Raw genomic sequence first — 18,993 nt, forward strand, 5'->3', positions numbered from 1 at the left:
AGAAATAATCACAACTTCCTGTTTGTGGCATAACAGATGACCTTCACACAATTTAACCTCTGAAAAGTCACACATAGAGGTCATGCAAGGCATCATGGGTGCTGGGAGTAAGGTGGAAATAGTTTGGTCCTCTCAGCAAGTTCTATTAAGACAAGTGAAAAATGAAACTTAAACTGATTTTTACAATGCTAATATTAATGTTGAGCTTTATCACTCCTGTATGTATGAGTTTTATTTCTGTATTAAACTTTTTTAAAGGGTATATTGCTGTCTTTCTGCCTCTAAACATGCCATAGTTTGTAGGTTTTCCTCAGTGAAATGATCAGATCTGCTTTCCCCTAACCCCCTCTACTTACCCTCCTTTTCCACTAAATCTACAAATAATGTTGTCGTTTGAATAAGCAAAAGGCAAAGCAAACACATTAGCAGGAATTAATAAAGAAATTATATTTCTTATATATGCTGTAATGACTTAAATATAAAACCTGATTTATGACGTCTACAACCAACAAAGATTTGCTTTCTGTGTGGCTTAATAAGGAGGACTAAAGTTTGTCTTTTAATACGCTGTTGTTTGCAGGGAGAGAGGGGCAAGAAAGGCAACAGGGGGGCCAAAGGGGATAAGGGAGACCAAGGAGCACCTGGATTAGATGCCCCCTGTCCGTTGGTATGTCAGTGGTATGATGTGTAAGCCCGAGACAGAAGGAAGGAGCGCTATCAATAGCCAGCTTCCTTCTGTCTCTGGTTTTAAGTGCTTCTAATTGACCTCAGGAAGGGTTTGGTCCAAGTGTCCTCCTTTAAAAAGTCTCTTGAATGCAAAGGAAAAGTTGTAGTGTACCAATGAAATCAGGCTGACCAGGTAAGAAACCCTCTAATGGACTCCAGACCAAACTCTGCCTGAGGACCCTTTCTTTCAGGACTCAGACTGACAGGAACCAGGGGCCCACTGCTGATGAGTTTTAAAGAAACCAAAGTACAACTATCCTTTAGGCTGTGGGAAACAGCGATAATGAGGAGACATGCATGTATGTACAAGAGGTATCCATGCTCGAGCAGAAGGCCGGGAGGGAACTGGGAAGAGGGGGACATCTGTCGAGGGGGAGGACTAACCTGTTTAGCTGTTCAGTGAACTTTTCAGACTCATCTCAGCCAGCCTCATTCCTGTCAGTCCCAGGTTACCTGCATGTTAAGGAAACCTGCATCAGTGGAGATCCTCCATGAGCAGTGGAGGACCTGGACTCCGCGACTACATGCGAGCTGCTGAGCTGGTTTTAAATGGTTGATTTCACAAACAGGGTTTCCGAGGCTTTAAAGGGGAGAAAGGTGAACCAGGCTTGCCAGGCCTGGATGGGCTGGATGCCCCTTGCCCTGTGGTATGGTGCTCTTTCTTTCCCTTTCATTTCCCAGCATGTCTCTGGCTGTCCATAACCCAAAACCTTACAATGGGAAATACTAAACACATGTAAGAAGAGTGCATTTATGCATGGAAGTTTAGACTGACTTGCAGCTGGAGATTTGCTACTTTCTACAGTTGAACCTCTTTAGAAGCAAAAACTTTTACTCTGAAATCTTAAACTTTAAGACCTTTTCCCTATAACCACTAAAACGTTCTTTGACTTTACATAAAGATCTATAACTGAGACTAACATCACTAAAATGACAATAAGCCATCATCAATAATGCCACTAAGAATACTACAGCCCGTCTCATTTTCCCTCCTTTGCATGGAAAACTTTTTTATCTTCATTTAAAAGGCATCAGATACCACATGGGGTGAAAGGAAATAGTATTCAGACGCTTTCAATGCTGTTAAATCAAGTCCTAGTGAGAGCATGGAAACCATATTTGCAGCTCAACTGGTTTTGGTCATTGACTTTACATCAGTGGTTCTCAAGGTGTGCCTTGAGCCGAGGCTTGATGGTGCTTCATGCTGCAGTTATCATCAGAACATTTCTACATCCATCGGCTCTAATCCCTACACTTTAGAAAAAAAGTGATTTTACTACAGGTTAACTGATTTACCCGGAGAAGAGGGGATCCAGATCACTAATGACGTAGTCCTCTAGAACTCCTACAGGTCTAAGGGCTACCAGAGTCTAGAGGAGTCTAGGACTAAACCAAGAGGCTAGCTGTGCCTCTTTAACAGCTTTTCTCCCTTGTTTTGTCACAAACATGCTTTAAATAGAAAAGTTAGTGTACTATTAAGATAACAAACCTTTTAGGGTAAGAGAGCGAGTGCTGTTATCAAACAAGCCTGATTTATGAGACAGATTTTTTAAACAGGAATGGAAAGTAACTAAACTAATGTACTCACATTACTTTCACTCACATTACTGTAGCTAGGTAGCGTTTTTGTGTAATTTTTGAGTTGTTTTTAAAATCACTAAATTTACTTTTACAAGGTATATTTTGGTGGTGTATTGTTCTTACTGCGTTGTAAAAAGGATCCATGTTTAAGAAAATGATAAAAACTAAAAGTAAAAGAATTCTCACAGTCCACACAGAGATGAATTCAGGAGTATACGCAAAGATTTTTTGTTGTCTCTGCATTTTATCCACACAAAAACTGCGTTTTTTTGGAGGTCGTAAATGCTTCTTTTTGAAACAGGGTCCCAGAGTGAGCATATCTGTAAACACCGTTTCGTCTAGGGTGGACAGTCAACCCCATCTTTCTTGAAATGATTACGTCACACATAACGTAGCCCACTTACGCTGCATGCACTGTTGAACCAAAACAACAATGGTGGATTACAAGGTTGTGTTCGTGCTGCAGAAGCTACTGAGCTTATTATGGCTTTATCAGCAAAATCTGATGCTCCTTTACCACCACCATGAACAGCATACACCACATGTGGAGAACAACCAGAAGGGCAACTAGGAGAACATTTTGGGCATCTTCTCTCCTTTGGTGCATTTCTGTGGAAATGTTAAAGCGCAACTTACAGGCTTGGCATATATACTACAGCATTTTCAGTGGTTCCGGACATTTCCTGAAACGATTCCGTGATTACGGAAAACTTATTCAACACAAAACGGGAATATATCGTTTTCGTCTCTGTGTGGACAAGCTCTCAGTCTTTCCCTTAACCCTTGGTTCCCAATATGTGGTCCTGGACCCCCTTAGGGGGGCACCAGAGATTTCAGGTGGGGCGTGAGGCTTTGTCTGCTTTGAGGCTGCCAATATTAGATTCCCCGTTACTAACTAAAAGCATGGTAAAACACTGAATGAATGGTTTGTTCAAAGGTTTTCAGGTAAGAAAAAACATTGTGTGGGGCTATTTTATTAAGATTTGGAAAAAGAAAACTATTTAATTTGATGTTGATTTTTGACGTCCATGTATCACCTTTTGTTTTTATGGTTCCTGGGGGTCCTCGGCTCTTCTATACAAGTAAGGGGGGCTCATAGGAAAAAAGGTTGGGAACCTTCGCCTTAAACTATGGGGCCAGTTGGTTTTTTTATAGGTACTATGTGGCCTCATAGCCCATGCCCCTGCATCTTAGCCCTTCCCATGCCCCTGCATCTTAGCCCTTCCCATGCCCCTACATCTTAGCCCTTCCCATGCCCCTACATCTTAGCCCTTCCCATGCCCCTGCATCTTAGCCCTTCCCATGCCCCTACATCTTAGCCCTTCACATGCTCTTTGAGTAAACACCAAATGATCTTAAAAGTTGGGTGGAGCACAGAGAAAACATGCATGGGTTGGTCTGGATTTTTTTTGGCCAGATCTAAGCTCTAGTATCAGTTCAAGTGCATTTGCAGAAGCATAATACTTTTACTTCCAGAAACCAGAATCTCCATACTCATCATTCTGATCAGTTTTCAGGATTACCAAATTCTCTATATTTCTACTGACAGCATGCTGGTTTTCCTCTGTTGTCAGTATTTGTCTCTAAATGTCTGCTTTCTCTTCGTGCAGGGAGATGATGGCTTACCCGTACCAGGATGTTGGAATAAAGTAAGTCTCAATGTTGACAGTGTTTTCATTGTTTTATTGCAGCAGCTTACACACCGTCTGCTAACGTCACCATGAATCTAGACTGGACTAACATTCCCTGTTTTGTTTTCTCCTTGCAGTGACGATAACTTTGGAATGGCTTGTGTGATTGTACATAGGATATTTATTTTTTTACTTTCCTGGTTATATGTGGAAAAAAACGAAAAACTCAAAAATATATGTCAGAGTTTTTGTACAGATTGTTTATTTTAATACTTATGATAGTGTTTATGTATTGGATTTTTATATCTATGCATTGTTTGAATATGAGCGGATAAGTAAAAATTATAATGTGGCTCCATATGCATGATATTTGTGCATAATGTGAAGAAGTGGATGATGCTTATTAACTTATTGTATATGTCATTGTGTTCTCTTGTAATAGACCATGCTGCACTGAGTTGTGGGGCTGGAAAGATTATGTGTAAACTTTTGGAAAGTCTTGGTTGAACTCTTCTCTTTGGGATAAAGTGTTGGGAAATAAACACATGCTGGCACTGCACATACAGAAACCAGTTATACTTACTTTACAGTCACTAAAAGCTACCATAAGTGTCCTTTTAAGGCCATTTGGTCAGTGTTTACTGAACTGGGAGCCTCAAAGGTCAGACTAGGCAGAGTGAGACTTCTGAGTTATTTATCTTTATCTTCAGAAATGCGAGCTATGTCTACACTGACCAGCACGTCTGATCTGAATGAAAATACTAAACGTTGACATGTCAGTGGAAAGAATCTGATCTGCTCATTTGGTAGGAGATGAACAGGTCAGCAGAAAAAGCTACATTGTTTTTGTTTATCTTAACCACAACTTCCACAAAGTCCATGAGTCCAAGACTCTAGAGAACAGAAAGATTGTTTATTTTTTCCACATTTTTACAGCTGAATCAACATATTCATGGCAAAAAGAACATAGATCGCTGCTTTAGAAGCACAAAATTAATTTGGTGTGTGCAAGACCTTCCAAAATAGTCTGGAATGGAAAGAAAAGGCTCCAAATTGTGTGGAATGCTCAAGAACACCTACAACATTCCACCGGTAAGACTGTTGGTGGTTGGTTGTCAAGCATATTTCAGCGAGACAATGCAAAACCATGTTCTACACAAGTTACAACAGCATGGCTTCACAGTGAAAGAGGGTGCAGCCCAGACTGGCCTACAAACAAAAGGCAAGAATGGAAAGTTTTGCAAGCTTTATGGGATGACATCATCAAAGGCAGGGATGAAATGTTCTCTAGACGTTTAAGGATCATCTTTAAGGGCAAGAATGGAATGTTTTAAGCATTGCTTATGGTATCGTCAAAGGCAGAGGACAGGATGTTTTATAGGCTTTGAAGTGTGACAGTGTCTTTCAAAGGAAGGAATGAGCATTGAAGAGACTTCAAAGGAGGATGTCATCTTCCAAGCTAAGGATTTGATTATTTAATTGGCTGTATAGGATGGGATCAAAGACAGGAGTGGAATGTTTTATAGGATTTAAAGGATAACGTTATCAAAAGCAAAGTACGGAATGTTTTATTGACATTGAAGAATTAAATCATCAAAGGCAAGGGTGGAATGCTTCATAAGCATTAAAGGATATCATCAAAGGCAGAGGATGGGATATTTTATTGATGTCAAAGAATGAAATCAAAGGCAAAGATGGAATGTTTTAGGTGCTAATGGATCACATCATCAAAGCTATAATGAAATGTTCTAAGCACTCAAGGAGGATATCATCAAAGGCAAGAATGGAATGTTTTAAGCACTGAAGGATGGTATCAAAGGCAGAGGACAGGATGTTTTGAAGTGCTTTAAAGTGTGACAATATCTTTCAAAGGAAGGGATGAACATTATAGATGCTTCAAAGGATAACATTATCTTCAAAGGCAAGGAAGGCAGAGGATGGTATGTTTTATAGATGTCAAAGGATGGCATCATTAAAGGCAAAGGACAGAATGTTTCATATGCTATAAAGGATGACATCACTGAAGGCAGAGGACAGACTGTGTCTTAAGCTTTGATGACATCATCAAATGTTGGTGAAGCTGGGGATGTTGGGGGCTTTTTCCCTTCATTTTTGCAAAATAGTAAACCATTTTTGGCAACTTTGAGGAAAGTCGCAGGAAGGATAAATAGCATGGCTGGGAATTTCAAAATAAAAGCCTTTTTGGCATTTCTTTGAAGGAGCTGCCCTCATTTGTTCAGAATGCTTTTATTCTGTGACTCAGTTCTACACTTCTAACACAGATACACATGCAGGGATGGATGGAGTAGAAATTTAGGGTAGCATTATGCAGCTTAAGCATACTGCCCCTTAAAATTCAACACTGTAGGTCTCCTATTGAGGAATCATTTCTTCCTCTAAAACCAACACTTGTGACCTGGAGAAGAGCGTCAACCAGGACGTCTTAATCATTTGAAGCTTTAATGTTCAGGCAGAAAAGATCCTAAACACCAAAGGTTTAGTGTTACGGCAGGAAAGCACTAGCTTCTTCTTCTGTTTTATCCTCTCATTCAGCTCATTGTAAATAGAGATGCCAGGCTCTGTGTATTAACTGTTGTGTTTTTGGAGTGTTTGTTTGTCCATGCGCTAATCTGCAGCACAGTACACCGTCACCATGTTGTCGTATGGAAATATTGCTGCTCCCCCTTTAAGGCATGCTGCTGCAGTCATCCCGTTATCCCCTCCACTAATGAAGAAAGCATTTCCTGCTCGGACAGGGGACGTTTTGTTTTAAATCTTTGTCTTCATGGAGCTCGTTAAGCTAACCTCATTAACTGTCCCGAGTGCCTCAGTGTTGAAGAAACAGACGGACTGCTTGGAGTGGAGCGTGGTCCATAATCTGCTGCTGCTGCTCTCTGACTAAGCTTTATTTTATTTTCACTCTGCCTGGATTTGCCATGAGAGATTGTTAAAATATTCATGGTGTCTTGTTGCTGCACAGTACCTCACATGTACTCATGCCTTAAACCCTAGCAGACCTTTAATTGCTGTCATACTGATTATACTAATGTATAGATATGTTCTGAAATGTTCTGATATGTTTTAAATGTTGGTTGTGTTCAAAGTGACAATCATTATTAAAATAAACATCTCTGAGTATTTTGGTTTTGTTCTTAAGATAAACTCTGGGTAGATGTTACAAAATCTCACAACAGATTTAAATGAGAAATACTTTTTCTACATGCTGAGTTTGGGTTAAATAAATGCAATCATGGATCTGACCCTTCACCGAGCCCCCTCCATGGTACGACTACTGTCCAGCCCCGTGTTAGCAACTTTAACTGTCTCATCAAGCTGAAGCTAGTATGGGACCCACAAATCTGACAGCTGATCACCTGATGAATGAATGTTTTTCTTTCCCAAAAGAGAGATGTAGGATTTAGGTAACAGCTAGCTTTTAAGTGTAATACAGTGTGAACAACCCCATCATCAGCGACAGAGATTAAGTTAAGGCATACCTTTTCTTTCTATAGATGGGGATAAGGACCACTGATTTTTTCTCCCCAAACCTTTTCTTTTCAATTTCTGGAAAAAAAATTTGAATTCAGAGATAAAAGTCAGAGTTCTAAGATGAAAGTCAAAATTCTGAGATTAAAGTTTGAATACTGAGATCAAAGTCAGAATACTGAGATCAAAGTCAGAATTCTGAGATCAAAGTCAGAACTCTGAGATCAAAGTCAGAATACTGAGATCAAAGTCAGAATTCTGAGATCAAAGTCAGAATTCTGAGATGATGGCCAGACGTCTGTGATCAAAGTTAGAATTCGGAGATCAAAGTCAGAATTCTGAGATCAAAGTTAGAATTCTGAGATGATGGCCAGAAGTCTGAGATCAGAGTCAGAATTCTAAGGTCAAAGTCAGAACACTAAGATCAAAGTTAGAATTCTGAGATCAAATTCAGAATTCTGAGATCAAAGTCAGAATTCTAAGATCAAAGTCAGAATACTGTGATCAAAGTTAGGATTCTGAGATCAAAGTCAGAATTCTGAGATCAAAGTCAGAATACTGAGGTCAAGGCCAGAATACTGAGATCAAAGTTAGGATTCTGAGATCAAATTCAGAATTCTAAGATGAAAGTTTGAATTCTGAGATCAAATTCAGAATTCTGAGATCAAAGTAAGAATCCTCAGACCAAAGTCAGAATTCTGAGGTCAAAGACAGAATGTTCATTTCATACTTAAAATATTGAAATCAAGGTCAGATATCTGAGATCAGAGTAAGAATTTTGATTTCAAAGTTAGACTGCTGACTTTTGTTCATAGAATAGAAAAGTAAAAGTTTGGCCCCCAAAAAGGTCTTGTTTTCAGTGGTCCTTATATCATCCCCTAATTTTCTGTGTTCTTTAGTATTTTAAGCACTTAGTCCACTTGAGTGATAGTTTCTTTTTTTGAAGTAAAATGTTAAGACAATCATTTCACCTTAATAAAACCCTAAACCTCTGGCTTTCAACTCCCACAAAAATTTCAACATTAGTGTCGTCATTCAGTCTGATAGTACTGATGCATAAGCCAATGTGTGTGTGTGTGTGTGTGTGTGTGTGTGGGGAGTTCACTGTTTTTGGTTTGCCTGTAAAGAACACTAACCCAATCTAATTTAATAAAAACGTATTACCAGAGTGAGTGTGTGCATAAGTGTGCATCACAGCATGGACTGAATAACTCTGTTTACTGCCATTTAAGGATTTTAAGTCTGTGTTTTTGGACTGAATCATGGCTCTAATGAATGGACGTAGCCTTCTGGTTTTAAATGTTGAGTTAATTCCAATTCTCACAGTGATCTTGTTACAGTGGCATCTGATCTTTTTATCTTCATTACATTCCCAAGTTTTATAAACTCTCTTACACATTAAAGGCATAACTATGTAAGGAGATATCGATCCTCTTTTCAGTTATTGGCCTGAAATTTCCAAAAGGCCTAGCTTGAGACTGTAATATCACAAACAATAGAAGTGTAACAGAGGTCACAGTTTAGTTTGTACCTACAACAGCAACAGGAAGCCTCAGCTATGTGTAGGTTTGTCATAATAATTATTTTTATGAGGTACTTAGCAGTGGCATTATCCTCAGAAAGTGTGCTCTGGTAAGGAAGCTAGGCTATACAGCTCTAGTATAGAGTTAGAGTTAGAGTTTTAGGTTAAAAAAAGCCAAAAAATTAAAAGAAACAATAGTGGCTCAAATATACACTATTTAAAAAAAATGGCTACATCAATTTCATATTTATACCCCATTAAACCTAACAAGTACAGAAATATCCCTGATTTCCTTCCTCTTACTCTGAAGTATTTTAACTTTATTTACACGTATGTTTAAAGGGTCAACATCCTTTCCAGCTGGCTAAGAAGTAGAGCTACCAGAATCTGTCTCCATGAAACCACACAGAGGAAACTTGAAGACGTTTGGAGATATCTTTAAGTTGGATTCTTTACCTGGAGTTGGCTTTTCAACGATTTTCCAGGAGGCTGAACACAGAGCCGCTAATGTCGGCAGTGGTGAGCACAGTCGAGACCCTGCCCCATCTCTAAAGCTCTCTGGACGGGACAGCATCCACGTTTCTCTATTTAACCTCCAGTCAGAGAGTCAACGATGGCATGGACACGTTAGCACATGCTGTCTGATGTGTTTGACATCAATACTGTAACTGTGATTATTAATTCAGAGCAGCTCACACAGCAGATCGATGCCATGTTTCCATGAAAAAAACAAAAAAAAAAAAAGAGAGACCCTCTCCATGATTCCTTCTTGATATTATCTCTCTCACTGCCATGTCAGAAATCCCTCTACCTGCAGCTATCACCTTTGTTTTTCATGATTGTGCTGGATTACAGCGCCACATCGGCCTGCTCACGTATATGGTATGATTATGTATATGACTTTTTTATATAGTGGTGTTAAAGGACTCCACATCCATGCTGTAACTGTAATTATTGTGTAATATAAGATGAGGGATTTATGTATAAATGTACGGGATCTTTGTAAATAGATTGCTTTGATGAAACATGATTTTACATGCAGAAAAAGTGCCAAAATTCTCAAAAGGCAGTTTTCATGGTGTCCTTGTATGCAGATGATTCACTAATGTTTCATGATGATTTTAATTTTTCAACTCTATCAGACTTATTCACATAAACTATCTAATGGCTTTACTTTTTCTGATTTTAATGCACCATATAAAAAGTTTCTATAACACTGGTGGGCAACTAGTAGTCCTGGGGCCACAGGCAGCACCCTTCTTCCCTCAATGCCAATTTCAGTTATTAATTTATTATAAACATGAAAAAAAAAACATGAAAAAAATCTATTTAATTATAACAAATTGAGACACAACCATTTTTTTCATCCGTTATGAGGTAAAAGTTGGAATTCTGAAATTAAATTTTAGTGATTAAAGCCAGATTTCTCAGTTTACAGTCAGAATTTCTGAGATTAAAAGTTTAAAATCTTAGATTAAAGTCAAAAATTCAGGATTAAGGTCCAAATTCTCAGATTAATGTCAGAAATATGAGATCAAATGCATAACTACTGAGGTTGAAGCCAGAGTTTCAGAATGAAGATGGAATTCTGATATTAAAATCAGAATTCTGAGATTATTCTAAAATCAAATTTAGAGTTCTGAGATTTACATCAAAATTCTTAGATTAATCAGACTGAAGACTTAATCCTGAAATTTAAGTCAGAATTCTGAGATTAAAGTCAGAATTTTGTAATCAAAGCCAGAATTTCAGATTTAAAATAGAATCCTGAGATTAGAGTCAGACTTTTTTATAGGTTATGATAACGACTTGTCTGAAATTTTCATTTTCAATACAAATCTGATGAAGTCCGGGGATTCTCATCACTGTTTAACAAGTGCAAAATCTTTTACCTGTGTTGCAGTGCTCTCAAAAAAGTTCAACTTTTGGAACAGAAACATACTGGTCAATATCACTTTACCCTTACTGACCAATCAAAATCAAGAAGGGGTGGGATTTACTTATCTGACTGGTCGACAGATACTACTAGAGCCTGGACAGAGTCCTCAAATTTGAGATTTCTGGTTATATGAAAATACAAAATACACCAAGCTATTTGGAAATGACCTTCTATTACAGAGGAAAGAAGTCGTCAGCGTTCATACCTGAGCAACGATAGATGCCGGTGATGAGCCCTCTGACATAGTTCCCAGTATGAAAGAAAAAAAAACAGCAGCTTGAAACCATCTTGAAACCTTAAGCTGAAGCTAAAGAGTCCTAAAAGTTATGAACTTGTGGCCCCGTAGGAGTGAGGATCATGAGTAGCCAAAGTTTCCCATCTCTGCTCCCTGCATACAACAGACCTGCTTGATTATGGTTTTATTCTTTAAATGAATCTGTTTTTGATCAAACAATAACAAATATGTAGATATTTCTTTGTGGTTGTTATTGAAGAGAAATGTTTCATGGTTCACTCACAGAAGACCTTTCCTGTTTCACTGATAATCAAATAGCATTCCTTCGTCATTGTGACAGCTGCCGTGTGAACAGAAAATGGAGTTTGATTTTTATTTATTCTGTTTTTTTTCTTTGGTGTTAAAAATCTATTACTTTTTTTTGTTTCAGCAGGAGCAGAAACCATACGTTGTTTAAGCTGTATTATCATTTTTAGACAGCATATGTGCGGGGAAAATATGAGAAAATTACCAGTTAGAACTTATGGTTGAAAACACCTCTAATCTATTTGACTAGAATGGAAAAATCTCATCAAATCACAACCAATATTTTAGCAGTGTGTAGATCTACTTGGTTGTGTTTTGGTCAGATTCATTAGTTGGATGTTTCATATTGGACTTGCATAGACAATGTTCATTCTTGTGTACCAGCTTTCCTCTGAGGCATTGACAGTGGTTATTTAACAGGAGTCATTATTTTGTACTGAAATATTTCTATGTAGTTTCTGCTTCAAATTTCTACTTTGCACAAATGTTAAACTAGCACATTTTATAATGACAGTGAGTTGTTCATTTATTTGATTTACTTTTAGCCAAAGGGGTTGTAAAGTGTACTCTTTGTTATTCACTGCCAACAGCAGAATTAATACCATTTTGTTGCATGAATTTGGGTTATAAATTGTTGTTTTTTGTATAACTATGTGAATATATGTTTATGTGAACTCTTGAAGGCATTATCTGACTAATCTGGCATAAATGTTTTGCAATTACTCTGTTAATGATCAGCATGTGGCTGGTGTGTCAGTTTGTCAGATGAGGATGAGAAAGTCACTTTTATTTCTTTGAGACCCAACATTTTTTTCCTTTACTGAGACTAAAGTCAGAGAACAGAGATCAAAGTCAGATTTCTGACATCAGAGTAACAATACTAAGATCAAAGTTGCAATAATGTGATTAATGTCAGAATTCTGAGATCAAAGTCAGAATTCTGAGATCAAAGTCACAAAACTAATATCAAAGTCAGAATTCTGTGATCAAAGTCAGAATTCTGAGATCGAAGTCAGAATTCTGAGATCAAAGTCAGAAAACTGATATTAAAGTCGGAATACTGAGATCAAAGTCAGAATTCTGTAAACAAAGTCAGAATTCTGTGATCAAAGTCAGAATTCTAAGATCAAAGTTAGAATTCTGGGATCAAAGTCAGAATTCTGAGATCAAAGTCAGAATACTAAGATCAAAGTGAAACTTCTGGGATCAAAGTTAGGATTCTGAGATCACAGTTGGAATACTGAAATCAAAGACAGAGTTCTTAGATCAAAATTAGAGTTCTTAGATTAAAGTCAGAGTTGTGAGATTAAAGATAGATTTCTGACTTTAGCCCCAGAATATGAAAAACTTGGATCTCAAAAATGATTTTTTGTGGTTTCTGATTGTTGCTGTAGGTTTGAAATTGCAGCCAGTGACCTCTGTTATAGACTGTTTGACAAACTTTGTATGTTTGCCATTTGCCACTAACACGTAATGAAATATGACAACATGACAGTTTTTTTTTTGTTCCACTGGCGTCATTCACATGGACATCAAGTTATTGTTGCTGTTCTTGTTTGGACGGGGTAACACTTTAGACTCTCACCCACCCATCCTGACAAAGCAGCGCGCTAACTTGCTCGTATAAGCTCACATAGTCAGAGTGGAGGGCACCAGCTGGGTGTTAACTATGTCAGTCTTGTCTCCAACATCTTACTTTGCAACAACTGATGTCTAGACTCAATTTTCAATCATGCCTAAAGAAAAGACTCATGCCTACTCTACCCTGGACACCTCACTAAAGTTAGTCCCAGGTGTAACAAACAGAGCTGACGACCAGCTGATGAACACTCTAAATCAAAAGGTAACATCACACCAGACATACAACCAGTTGGTGCTCTCCACTTCAAACACCAAAACCAGATGTTAATTCAAAATGTAAACAGGGTTGATGTGAATAGATCATGTGACTTCATTGTTTTTTCGCGTGATGAGCTAACGCTTTCTGTTTTAGAGTTACAGCAACTGTTGCTCAATGTTCTCTGTCAACCTTCCATTATCTGTATTTACAGTGCCACTAAGGCTTCTTTCACACCAGGGGTCTTTATCCGTGGTGTTCGGGTACTCTGGCATAAAAAAAAAAAAAAAAATCAACATGCTAAGAATCAACAGGCTGATCCAGCTGGTTGAACCAGGGACTATGTCCTTCTCATCACTACAACCTCCACTGTTAGTAAGCTGCTTTCTATTTTGACATCCTGCTGTCAGCACTCCTCTGCTGTTATGCTTTAAAGAGTTACCGTGTTAACTGGTGACCATCAGCCCCCTGTGTCTATGATTACAGAAATTATAACATAATAAAAATCCCAATCATAAATCAGAAACAGATATGTCTTCAGTAAAGGTTGCACAGCAAACACTCATTTAGTCCTTAAAAAGATTAAAGTCATAATACTGGGATCAAAGTCGGAATATTGAGTTCAAAGTCAAGATTCTAAGATCTAAGTAAAAACAGGTAAGATCAAAATCAGAACACTAAGATCAAAGTCAGAAATCTGTGATCAAAGTCAAGATTCTGAGATCAAAGTTAGATGGCTGAGATCAAAGTCAAGATTCTGAGATCAAAGATAGAATGCTGAGATCAAAGTTAGAATACTGAGATCAAAATCAGAATACTGAGATCAAAGTTAGAATACTGAGATCAAAATCAGAATACTGAGATCAAAGTTAGAATACTGAGATCAAAATCAGAATACTGTGATCAAAGTCAGAATATTGAGATCAAAATAAAAAAAAAATAAGATCAAAATCTGAATGCTAAGATCAAAGTCAGAATTCTGTGTTCAAAATCAGAACACTGAGATCAAAGTCAGAATCCTGAAGGTTTTCCTCAGATTAGAAAATAAATCAAAAAAATACATGTAAGAAGTAGACATTTTTAAGGTTACCTATCTCATCTTTTTTAACCTATTCTATCATTTACTATTAAGGGAATAAACCGTTTTGATCAGGACAACCTAGAGTTTCAGAGTAACTGATTTTAAATTCCAATTTTATGTTTTACATTATTTAAGTCAGGAAAATATTTTTAAAAACACTACAGTCAATATAATAACATAGTAAGTCATTTTATACTTGAAATGATGAGGAAGAAACTGAAATTATGAAATTGAGAAATAGGAATTATTATATTATCTAAAAAAAAATCATAATTATGAGATAAAAACAAATCAAAGGTATTGAATAAAAAGTTTAAATTCTGGCACAAAAATTAATTTTAATGAGATAGATAGCCAAAACGATGAGCAGTGTAGTCAAAACCACACTATTAAAAGTAAAAATTAACAGATTCAAATGCCAAAAGTATGAGTAAATGAGGAAAAATATGATATTATTTTATTTATCATTTTATGAGGCAAAAGTTAAAAACCTGATCTGAAGTTTATAACTATGAAATGAAAGTCAAAACTGTGAGTACAAAGAGTAAAAAATATAAGATTAAAACACTGAAATTATAAGACAGTAAGTCATGATATAATAGTCAGAGTTATGGGATAAAAGGACAAAATTATGAGATAATAACTGATACGGAGAAAACCTTCAAAATTATTTAAAAAAGGTAGTAGGTCATTTTATGAGATTAGTCAGTTATAACATCTTATAACTTTGACTTTTTATTCATTTTCATTCAATTTTTTAATAATTACCTTACCGCATACATTTCCTTTTAGAGTGGCATCAATGGGTATTAGCCTGTGGGAGTGTAACACCACTGACCACCACTTAACACGGTCACATTTTTAACCATAACAGTGGCAGAGCTTTGAAAGCCCCTTTCTTGGTCAAGCACTGAGTTTGTTAACGTCAAATCCTTGACATCAGTTGTCAAAAATCTGACGAGACGTTTGACCACCTCACAGCGCCAGAAGCGTGTTATAAACGTGTTTTGCAGTTCGATCAACCATCTAACTGGACAGTAGTGCGTGGCATTCGTTTCCCCATGCAGTGAGAAAATCCAGCTTTGACATCATGGCGTAGAGACAGCCTGATGTTGGTGTGAGCCTTGGCACGCTTTACGACATTTCAGTGTCAACATTAAATTATTTTTGTGTAAAATACAACCATGAATCACATTATAGTCTACCACAGTTTAAAGCTAACAGGCTGTGGGTGTGAACGCAGCCCTAGTAGACAATGACTCTGTCCACTAACACAGTGATTGTTTTATTTGAAAAAACTCTTGGTGTATATTTTGTATGATTTGTTGGATGTAAATTCTGTACATGTCAGATTAGAGGATCTGAGAATGGATAGGAGGGCATTATACAGAATGAATCTGCATGCTATTGTTCAGCATTATGAAGCACTATGTACATGTGTTTTTATCTTTATTTCCTTTACTGGTGATGGAACAGTAAAAGTTTTTTATTTTTGCATCACATTTTTAAAGAAATCTGTCTGCTGAGTGATATTTTCACAGATTTTGGTGCATTGAGCTGAAACGTTCGTACGACTTCCAAGATTCGCGACTTCCAGCCAGAGCAGAGCGATCCGCTGAGATCGCCATGAGAGAACCGTCGGGTTTAGAGCGGCGTCTGAATGTTTATGAGGAAATAATGTTGTTTTTGTTCTGTTTTCTTTTCCTAAAGAAGTGATTTTTACTTTTTATAATCAACCAATGGCAGCTGTCGTCACTGATTGCCAAACAGATTCACTGTTCAGACAACTTTTTAAGCAATTTGCCACTGACTCCAAATAAAAACACAATATTTAATAGAACAGGGTCATGCTGTGGTTTTCTTCATGTGCCTTTAGCTGTTGATCTGGTTATAAATGCTCCACATCTATCAGTCAAACATCCAGTATCCTCTTTCTACTAATGCATTCTAAGACATTCTGGACAACGCTATGCTTCCAACTGTGTGGCAAGAGTTTGGGGAAGGCCCTTTTCTAATCCAACAGGGCTGTGACCCAGTGCACAAAAAAAGGACTATAAAGACGTGGTTTGATGTTCAGTGTGGAGGAACGGCACAGAGCCCTGACCTCAACCCCATCGAGCTTCTTCGGAGGATTGTTGGTCAATACCCCCAATTTACAAGACAGACTGAGAAATCATCTAGAAGACTAGAGGTTCTCCAGTTGTCAGTCATACTTAATTCTGATTACACTTTTTATGACAAATATTAAAAACTTCAACAACAAAAAAATAATAGCAAATCAAATATTAAAAGAGAAAGTTAAATTGAGGAGATGCATTAAGAAATTTTGACAAGGAAACAAGGCAGTGGGACTAAAAAGGAAAAATTTAGAAGATATTAGGAGAGAACATTATCAAGATAGTAAAACTCTAGATTACCCGTAGAAAAAACTATATTACGCCAGGTTTTCCCAAATCTTTCAGCCCTAGTTTTTTGCTAAATTATTCAATTGCATTTTTTTTCCAAAAAATTTGATTGCCATTTAATATGGGATTTTTAAATCTGTCGTCTTGTGTGTTTATTAAAAAATGCAATAAATCATTCTATATTATAACAAATAAAATATTGGGTAGATCTGAATGTTCTTTTCTTTTTTATTTAGTAAAAAAAAAATCACGTTCTGAAAATGAAAAAGCATTTAGATTTCAAAATAGTCAAACCATCTGAGTCATGAGAGCTTTTTAGCATTTTCTGAAAATTAAAAATAAAAGTACACTAAATTTTAATTTTGTCCATGTCATAAAAGCATCCATTATTAGAAAATTGAAATGCAATTTTGTCACTGTATTACAATTTTCAAATCAGACCTTTCCTTGAATTTTGATCAGTATAAACTTCACACACACACACACACACACACACACACACACACTATAAATTTTACCTCATAAGCCCAAGCATGAAATACATGACTCCCAAATTAATTGACTATTTGGAAGTTTTGATCAGGATTGAAGTTGATTGAAATATGTAAGAAAAAGAGACTATAAATCTTTAATATTTTCATGGTAGTTCTTGGAAGTGTTTTGGTTTCATCTGCTAGGGCAAAATGGTTAAAAAAGTGAAAATATTGTGAGTAAACAGGAATTTTTGTCCATGAATAGCTTTTTAGGTAGCAGATTTCTAAATCTGATGCTACATGCTACAGTTAATGGATTTTTTAAAATCTTTTTTTTTTTTTTTTTTAATGTTTTCACACAAAACACACATTTATTTATATACACATAATTTTTAGTTTTGTTCAGGATGAAGCTGAGGATGAAACTGATGAAAAAAATGTATTTAGAAAATCGTGAAAACAAGTTTTTGTATAACTATTAATACATTTTATTCACAGTGGAATTCTTTGTCCTGAATGGCTAATAGGGAGGGATAATTTAGGGGTTTCTGTGTGAAAATTCTACATGTTTAACCTTTAAATAGACATTTTTCTCCCTATGTCAGCCTCCACCTTTCTCTCTCCCTCACCGCCACATCATGTCACACACCTTTCCACCACTAGGGGTCGCCAGATGCCTCTACTTCATGCTGCACAGATGAAACCGTGGTGGAGCTGTTCTATCAGAGAGGAGGTCAGAGAGCTTCAGGACAGCAGACATGTCAGACCTGTTTGATGGTTAAGAGGGATGTCTCAGTGATTAGAATCCAGATTATCAGAGTCAACATTTATCTCAGCTGCTCTGAAGGTAAGGACTGAACATTTTTCTCATTTCTTTCCAAACAGACGATATTTGGTTCAAACCTGAAGCTTTTATGACCTGATTAGAGACCTTCGAGAGCAGAGGTTGAAACGGGATTTGTTCTGTGTGGGTACTCTGAGGCTTTAGAGAGACCAGGGACCCGATATGAGACAGAAAGGGTTGTTAGAATCAAACAGTGAGACTACCCTCTGTTATAAAACTGTGATGTTAATAGAAGTCGTTCTTTTATGCTGTTTGAACACAGCAATAATGAAGACTCGGTCTACATCTGACCAATAGGAAGGCTTCATTTCATCAACAGGACTAGATGATATCAGGATTCTTTTAATCATGATTTACAACTCCAATTCCAAAAAAGTTGGGGCGCTGTGTAAAATGTAAATTAAAACACAAATCAATGATTTGCAAATCCCATAAACCCATATTTTATTCACAAACATAAACAACATATCAGATGTTGAAACTGAAACATTTCATGAAACATACTAGCTCCTTTCTAATTTGATGTCAGCAACACATCTTAAGAAAGTATGGACAGGGCCATGTCAACCATTGTGTAGCGTCCTCTCTTCTTTTAACAACAGTCTGTAAATGTCTGGGAAGTGAGGAGACTTGTTGCTGGAGTTTTGGGAGAGGAATGTTGTCCCATTCTTGTCTGATGTAGGATTCTAGTTGCTCAACAGTCCTTCTTTGGTCTTCTTTGCCAGATTTCTCCTTTTCTGAAGCCCCAAGTGTTTTCTGTTGGTGAAAGGTTTTGACTGCGAGCGGGTCAGTTTGGGGCCTGGACTCTTCTATTGTGAAGCCATGCTGTTGTGATGGCTGTGGTGTGTGCTTTAGCATTGTCTTGCTGAAATAGGCCTTCCCTAAAGTGTTTGGATGGGAGCAAATGTTGCTCTGAAACCTCTACAT

The 18,993-nt window shown here is 37.1% G+C and overlaps 1 protein-coding gene across 10 annotated transcripts in view; it reads left to right on the plus strand.

Moving 5' to 3' along the window:
- The window catches only part of col13a1 (collagen, type XIII, alpha 1), a 196,860-nt gene extending 184,517 nt beyond the window's left edge, over positions 1 to 12,343 (plus strand). For 9 of the 10 annotated variants that reach the window (XM_041789686.1, XM_041789694.1, XM_041789688.1 and 6 more), the window contains 3 exons: positions 581 to 667; positions 3,918 to 3,956; positions 9,289 to 12,343. In XM_041789686.1, coding sequence (XP_041645620.1) covers positions 581 to 667; positions 3,918 to 3,956; positions 9,289 to 9,321 — 159 coding nt within the window. In that variant the 3' untranslated portion in view covers positions 9,322 to 12,343. Of the gene's footprint in view, positions 1 to 580; positions 668 to 3,917; positions 3,957 to 4,075; positions 7,077 to 9,288 lie in introns of those variants that run through there. The other variant, XM_041789690.1, reaches the window with a different exon arrangement.
- The last annotated feature ends 6,650 nt before the right edge of the window (positions 12,344 to 18,993 follow it).

Source organism: Cheilinus undulatus, linkage group 6 (genome assembly GCF_018320785.1).
Source record: "Cheilinus undulatus linkage group 6, ASM1832078v1, whole genome shotgun sequence".
NCBI lineage: Eukaryota > Metazoa > Chordata > Actinopteri > Labriformes > Labridae > Cheilinus > Cheilinus undulatus.